Genomic DNA, 7893 nt, shown 5'->3' on the forward strand with positions numbered 1-7893 from the left:
TCTTCACTCTCTTGATGTATTCACCTCTGATCTTTTTCTTGACTTCAGTGTGCTTGATGTTGTCAGCTTGAAGGATACCCAAGTATTTGTAGTAATCTTCCTCATCCAGACTCTTAATGTTATTTTCGTGGGGCATCTTGATTCCTTCAGTTCTCACTATTTTTCCTTGTTTGATAGTAAGTGTGGCACACTTGTCCAACTTACTATCAATTATTATTATTATTATTATTATTATTATTATTATTATTATTATTATTTACAACAGTTCATTTAATGACTTTTCAAAGTTACAGCGGCACTGAAAAAAGTGGCTTATTGCCATTTTTCACACTTACAACCGTTGCCGCATCCCCGTGGTCACATGATCAAAATTCAGATGCTTGGCAACTGACTCGTATTTATGATGGTTGCAACCTTCTTACAAGCAAAGTCAATGGGGAAGGCAGTTTCACTTAACAACCCTGTTACTAACTGAATAACTGCAGTGATTCACTTAACTGTGGTAAGAAAAGTCGTAAAATAGAACAAAATTCACTTTAAAAATCTTTCGCTTAGCAACATATATTTTGGATCAATTGTGGTCGTAAGTCAAGGACTACCTGTACAGTACAGAATGCTGTCTATCTATCCATGATATTGTCCTTGCCAAGAAAAAAGAAGCCTTGCATGAAGTGATGTTCAAGAGAGATGGCTTAAGTGTGTTGCGTTTAGTGTAGCCACAATTACAAGGTTAATTTCTGGTTCTGGTTGACACCCAGAATTCTCAAAACAGTACAGATATCAAATTTGTCTATTGCTGAGTGGTAACATTTGATAGCTAGCTCTTTCCTTTCTCCTAAACTTTGTCCCTTCAGGCCACTATATTTACACATGGCCATTTAAACCTTGCTTGTACAGAAGCATGTACAGTACAGTATTGATAATATTAGTGAGCTCTATCATAGTTTTCAGAACTCTGCTACTAGTGAGGGCTGAAATCACTGTTTGGTATTATTAGTAAGTTGAGATTAATGCTGTCTGATTTCTTTTCTAGAATAGTGGTTTGTTTAATTAAATTAGAAGATACTGTCCTAGTTTTTCTCCTCATTTATGTTTTATAACTCTGGTTCAACTGGCATAGGGTTCTAAAGATGCTTCAGTTACTGAAATTTCAATTCCTCTAGATTTTTTTCATTTGTTTTTGTGCATTCTTTTGTTGTTATTTGGATTTTTAATTTGGTTTGTTAATTAATGCCCAAATTCCTTTTATAGGATGAAAAGTCACCAAAGGCCAAAGTAAATGATATTTTAGCAGAGATATTTAAAAAAATTGGCTCTAAAGAAAACACTAAAGAGGTAAGAAGTATGCCTAGAACAAAAAAAACAACTTCTCTTTTTTTCTAAACATGGAAGAAACTCATTGTGGCTCAGGGTTTGGCCCACTTGATTCTGTACTGAATAATGGTCCAGCTCAACAGAAGCACAAAATGTTTTGATTGTTTGGGATTTTGGCAACATTTTCAGATGGGACTTGTAGAACAGGGGTCCCCAACCTATGGGCCGCGCCCCACTACTGGGTCACGGCCGATGGGCCGTGGAAATGGCTAGCTAGTGCGCATGCGTACTGCCCCTCACATTAGCGTCTGCGACCCTGTTTGAACATGTGCACGGGCGTGAACAAGGCCGCTAGCGCCAGGTAGGTGTGCGTGGCCCATTTGCGCATGTGTGAACGGGGCTGCTAGTGCCGGGCGGGTGTGCGTGGCCTGTTTGCTCATGCGCAAATGGGGCTGCTACTGCTGGGTCGATGTGCATGGTTCCATTTGCGTGTACGCACGCACCAATTTGGAAGCTGCTCTCTTTCCTTCCGGGCTGTGAGCCCGGAAATGTTGGAAACCTCTGTTGTAGAACAATAGTCTCAATGCTATTCTTCCCTATCCCTGCTGAAGTCAAGTCATACCCTTTCTCTTGTATTTCATGCCACTGCTGTGTTTGTATTTTAGCACAGCATAACCCAGTAAGTTTGTACCCCTCCTTTCCCCCCAATCAACCGAGCTCTTTCTTTCCGTTCCCTTCCCTTCACACTGCTGCTGACTTCATTTTTCCCAATCTTTTCCAACCTGGAATGCCTGTAACTGGGACCAGCATGTGCAGATCCAGCCACAAACCACCTAATCCTGCTCTGTCGTGCAGGCTGTGGTCTATGCCCAGAGCAGTTTGCCCATCTCTGTCAGTTGCACAGTATTTTTTTGTTGGAGTTGGGTTTTTTTTAATGACAGCTTTGCAGTCCCACTAGGCTAGCCTTTAGGAAAGGTGTAGAGCCAAGCTGTTGAACTTAAACAGAGGGACACCTAAATCAACCTCTGACATTTTAAAGTAGGCCCAGGAAAGATCCATTTGAAATCCTAATGATCAAATAATAGTGCGTTGAATTCAGAGCCGTGATATTGAACTAGCTTTAGTACACCATATTCAGAACCCCTAAATCTTCGGCGCTAATGCCTGTCTTTATATGTACAATTTTTAATAGCTGAGGCACTTTGTTTTTAAAACAGGGTCTGGCAGAGCTGTATGAATATAAAAAGAAATATTCTGATGCAGATATTGAGCCCTTCCTAAAAAACTCCTCACAGTTCTTCCAGAGCTATGTAGAACGAGGTCTCCGGCTGATTGAAATGGAAAGAGAAGGCAAAGGGCGGATTTCTTCCACAGGTACTTTGATATGAGCTTGCAGCCAACCGCTCTTGTGTTGATGGAGTTGTCAGATTTTTCCAGGGTTAGCAGAACAGGTAGAGAATTTCAGAAGTAATATATCAACTTTCTTAAAGTACGGGGTGAGTGTGGCGTTAAACCAGTGGTTCTCAACCTTTTTAATGCCGCGACCCCAACCGGTCGTAAGTCGAGGACTAAACCGGTCGTAAGTCGAGGACTAAACCGGTCGTAAGTTGAGGGCTAAACCGGTCGTAAGTCGAGGACTACCCAACCGGTCATAAGTCGAGGACTTTCCCTGCCCGGGAGCGGCGCGCATGCGTGGTTCCGCCCCCTGCGCTGTCCGAGGCGTAGCTGGCAAGCGGCAGAGACAAAGCAGGCCGACCACCAGCTGGCCCAGCCCAAGGGAGGTAAGGCACCCACCGGAAAAGGGGAAAAAATGGCGGACAAAAAAATGGTGGACAAAAAAAATGGCGGACAGCCTTGCTTGGCGACCCCCATGAAATGGTCGATCGACCCCAAATGGGGTCCCGACCCACAGGTTGAGAACCACTGCGTTAAACAATTATAGTGGTTATTCCATAATACTCTCATTATGCAGGTAATATCTACAAATAGAATTACTAGAATATTGCATATGGCATAGCATATGTTGATTAATATTAAGCAAAAAGATATTTAAAGTAAAGACCTAAAGTAAAGATAATTCAAGTAAAGTCAGCACAGCTCTTCTTCCTGTAACACAGAGAGAATGTCAGAAGGGCAGGGCAGACAGGAATGGTCTGTTCTATGATGATGTCAGACCCAAAGAACCAAAGCGACACTGGAATTCCAAAGCGATTGGAATTGCTTCTCTATAGTTGCTAGTCTAATTTATAAGAATCTCACCAGACGGACTACATTCTCCTGGGAATAGACAGATAAAGGCTTCAGGGATTTTAGGGAAGGTCAGGCCTTGCCACTTCTTCCCCTGAAGGGAATCCAAACTTGCAAGTCTCTCTACTCCATCTCCCATCTAGCTGGAGATCTCACCACTGGTGATTTCCCATGCCTGTTTTATTTCAGTTATAAAGAAGACAGTCCTTATGTAGGAAAGAGTCATTTTCTAAACTCATCCCACATGGTCCAGTAAATATCAAAAGCACAAAGAAGGGGGTAAAATGTTCCATCTACTTCATTGATTGGGCATTCCCAGGTCCAACTTTGCACCCCCAGAATAAGGCACAAAGATAACATAAGTAGTTACGCCATACAAACTGTCAAGAACAGGAAATCGGGAGGTCAGACAGTTCAAATGAATATAAAGATTTATTGCAAGCTTAAACTCTACAACAGTGTTTCTCAACCTTGACAATTTTAAGGCATGTGGACTTCAACTCCCAGAATTCCACAGCCAGCATTGCTGGCTGTGGAATTCTGGGAGTTGAAGTCCACATGCCTTAAAATTGTCAAGGTTGAGAAACACTGCTCTACAAGAATCCGAACTACTAACAGGCAAAGCAAATTGATGGTAGATAAGAGTCAATGGGTGGGCTGGACTTAAATCTCTTGTGGGCATAAAGAGACTCAAGACTGATGATGCGTTTGACCCCACCCTCAGGGTTAGCCTGGTCATCTCCTACCCCACCCTAGGTAACATCCCATTTCAATCTTTTGTTGAAGTTAGATTTGACTCATTTGTGGCTTGTGATTTTTTTTTATTTTGTAGGAGTTTCTCCACAGATGGAGGTATCATGCATTCCCACTCCCACCAATGTAGTTTCTTCTGCTATCGGAAATTCAAATGGGGAAGAGGTGGGGCCATCTGTCTATTTGGAAAGATTAAAAATCCTCAGGCAGCGATGTGGCCTTGACAATGCAAAGGTAGTTAAGTAGAACAAGTAGAAAGTTTTTGACTTATTTGTTTTAATTGTTTATCTAGTTTTTAACGCTTCATCTAGTTTTAGGACTTATGTGGAGAAAGGTAAATGTTTTAGGTCATAGTTGTACAGAATTGTTGAAAATTCAAAAGGGCTTACCAACCTTTAAGTACCATCGCAAAAAAAAATTGAAATTATGCCGCAAATCCATATTTCACTCTTTTTTTGGTTAATAGTGATTTTTTTCATTGTATGTAGTAAGTTTAATATTATTATATCAGCGTAGGCGAAGATAATGAGCAAGGCTGCATACCCCATGCTTTAAAAAAAACATTGCAAGAAAATATTAATTCTGTTTATGACCTTGGCCATAGTGAAAGATAAAGAATAGGATAAAATTTTAGCATCCTTTAATTTCAGGTATATATTTTACATTTCTAAAGCTGAAGTAAACCTCCTCTTAGAAGATTAGTTATAGTGGTATTGTTGGAGCCAACCTGCTTGATTTGGTAAAAAAATATGATAACATAAAGCGCTTTTTGAATAAGAGTTTTCAATATCTCTCCCCACAGCAAGAAGACAGAGCATCGCTGGCCACCACACTGTCCAAGCCATCAGCCCCCACTGTTGCATCCTCTACAGATATGCTCCATAGTAAGCTTTCCCAGCTTCGTGAATCACGGGAACAATACCAGCACATTGATCTGGACTCCAATCAGACCCATGCTGGCACTGGAAGTACCACTTCCTCTTCCACAGCATCCAATATTGATGACTTGAAAAAAAGACTGGAGAGAATAAAAAGCAGTCGCAAATGAAATTGCGTGAGACGGTTTGGCTGTTGCAGAGCTGTCTATCTTTAGTTGACTAAATTAGAAGTCTTCATAGTTAAGTGGCCTCATGCAGGCCTTATGTATACAAACTGGTTTCTGTGTATAATACAGCAGATCTTGGAGGAGGATCCAAGTCAATGTGGCACAAATCTTTGTATATATTTTGCTTTTTTGTGAGCATTTCTTGACCGTAGAAGAGAGTCCGTGTATTAGTTTTAGTGTACAGAGCTGTAAACTAATTCTCCTGCTCAGTCCAGTTTCTCAAAACTCGGTTTTATTTGTTAAGTTGTCTTATCTTAGTTCCTTAAATCTTGGAAACTTTTCATGGCATTCATTTTTACTTTTGTGAATTACTTCTCCATATAATCCTTGAACTGTTTCTGTATGGACGCATGGCATGAAGCAAGTAATTTAAGTGTCTTTTTGTAAATAAAGTTGGCATTAACTCTCTGTGGGAGCAGCAGTGACTGTTGGTGGCAAATGTTCAACCATGTTCCTAATTGCTATTGTGACTCTGCATTTTAATTGTTAAATGAGTGTGTGTCTGAGTCACTATAGCAAATTAACTTTAATTGGGAAAACAAGGAGAAGCTGAGATACTAATGTACAAATGTGTTCCAGATAAAGGAAACTTGTAATGTTAATAATAATATTGTGCTTACAGAAAACTCTTGACCCAAAGCCAGAACGTTTTATATCTCAGACAATATCTTCCAAATCTTTTCCTAGAATCTTAATTGAGGACTGGTTTTAAACCTTTTTGAACATTCAATTTCCTCAAGATAGTGGAAGTATTCTGTACTTAAGATGAGCAAATAATCTAGGTTTTTCTTAACGTTACTCTAATCGTGGTGAATCCATTTTCTCTTTCTATCCCAGAAGCTGCTAGCAGGTTTGTGTTAAATGTATTACCAGCAATTGTTAATAATGATAGATCTTTGGGACTCTACTTCCAAAATGATTGTGCTTTGAAGTGAATGGATATTATGACCATTAAAGGTGACAGTATTTGTCACATTATCCATCCACTTCAGAGCACAATTGTTAAGAGAGTTGTGAGAAATTCTCTTGCTGACTTACATCTCTTTTATTCATGATTGCCTCATAAGATCTCATCCTCCAGAATTTCTGTAGTCTTTTTAGCACTTCCCATGTTCCTACTATATGTCCTGTGTCATTCTTCCTGGAGCATCAACTGCTTTTATGTTTGACATAGATTTCATTTACATCTTTATGCCTGTTAAGCTTTGGGTGATAGCTCTGGTGCTATACAGTAGTTCTATATTGCAACCAATCAAGCTTGGTAATAATCTGTAAAAATATAATTGGTCACTAGGTGCATATATAATATGTAATCTGGTGGAAAATTGGTGTAACAAGCATACTTATCCGTAATATGTACATTTTCCTACTTAGAAGACTGTCTATACTTGCCGTTAAACCTATTCTAATTTGCAGTCTTTTCAGCTGAAACTAAACTGAAACTTTACTTCATAAAGAATTACTTGCCTTAGCTAGGAATATTAAAGAATGAATCAGCACCTAACCAAGTGGGTAAATGTTTTGTGTTTTAAAACCACAATAATAACTTGCTAGTACTATGATGGGCCTTGAAATGGTGCCAAAATATATGTATTTTGCTAACATACAGTTTTCTTCTGGTACATTATTAGAAATAGTAACAAATTCCTGATTTTTCAATAATACACAAGAGTTCACTTATCTGATAGAATCTGGAGATAAACCTTGGGTTATAATATTTAGTGAGTACTAGAAATAATATTTGGAAGTGAAGTCTCTGAGCTAAAATATATTAGCTATGTTGTCTAACAATATACTTTGCTTCTTTCCTTTTCTCCTTGTGGCTTTTATCATTTTGATAATACATTTTAATATTGATTTCCAAAATTCCCTATAGTATTTAAACCATTTTTAGCTTTAACTTAGAACTAATGGAAATGTTTCTACAGTAAATTTGAATAAATGTTACCTTTTATTATTAATTTCTCTGTACTTCCTGAATCTTGATGATATAACTACTCAGTGGAGTAAGTATGAAACGTTTTCTAGGAAAGAGAGAATTCTTTTGCCAGTGGTTCAGAGGATGACATTTTCTCAATTACTACATAGAGAACAACTTTATCAACTTTAATGGATGCTTATGTAATATATTCAGTTTCCTCTTCTGTCTTTATAGAGCTTCACTTAGTAAGTGGAGAAATGTTTGCTGCTGTATTAAAAGTGACTGACAGCCCTAAAAATAGTGAGATTGTTGCTGCTATGATTTTATCCGAAGAGAAGGAGTTGCTACTCATTGCTGTTGCAGACTGTTGTTCTCTTGCCCCTTATGAATCTGCTCATCTACAGTGTGTCCTATTCAGTGCAAAGTGGGCTATGTGCTTGACCTGGTCTTATTGGCTTCCCTTTTTTCCTTTTTGGGTTGAGTGAATAATAGAACTGGTAATATAGAAACATATAAAGAAGCTAATTTTTGCAAAATCATTTATAACTCAACC

The 7893-nt window shown here is 38.8% G+C and overlaps 1 protein-coding gene across 1 annotated transcript in view; it reads left to right on the forward strand.

Moving 5' to 3' along the window:
- Window positions 1-6920, forward strand: part of CKAP5 (cytoskeleton associated protein 5) — a 66456-nt gene extending 59536 nt beyond the window's left edge. The window contains exons 42-45 of the mRNA XM_015824124.1: window positions 1252-1335; window positions 2532-2688; window positions 4394-4548; window positions 5117-6920. Of these exons, the coding sequence (XP_015679610.1) occupies window positions 1252-1335; window positions 2532-2688; window positions 4394-4548; window positions 5117-5362 (642 nt within the window). The 3' untranslated portion in view covers window positions 5363-6920. The remainder of the gene's footprint in view (window positions 1-1251; window positions 1336-2531; window positions 2689-4393; window positions 4549-5116) is intronic.
- The last annotated feature ends 973 nt before the right edge of the window (window positions 6921-7893 follow it).

The sequence above is a fragment of the Protobothrops mucrosquamatus genome, unplaced genomic scaffold (genome assembly GCF_001527695.2).
Source record: "Protobothrops mucrosquamatus isolate PMUCROS unplaced genomic scaffold, P.Mucros_1.0 scaffold2131, whole genome shotgun sequence".
In the NCBI taxonomy this organism is placed as follows: domain Eukaryota; kingdom Metazoa; phylum Chordata; class Lepidosauria; order Squamata; family Viperidae; genus Protobothrops; species Protobothrops mucrosquamatus.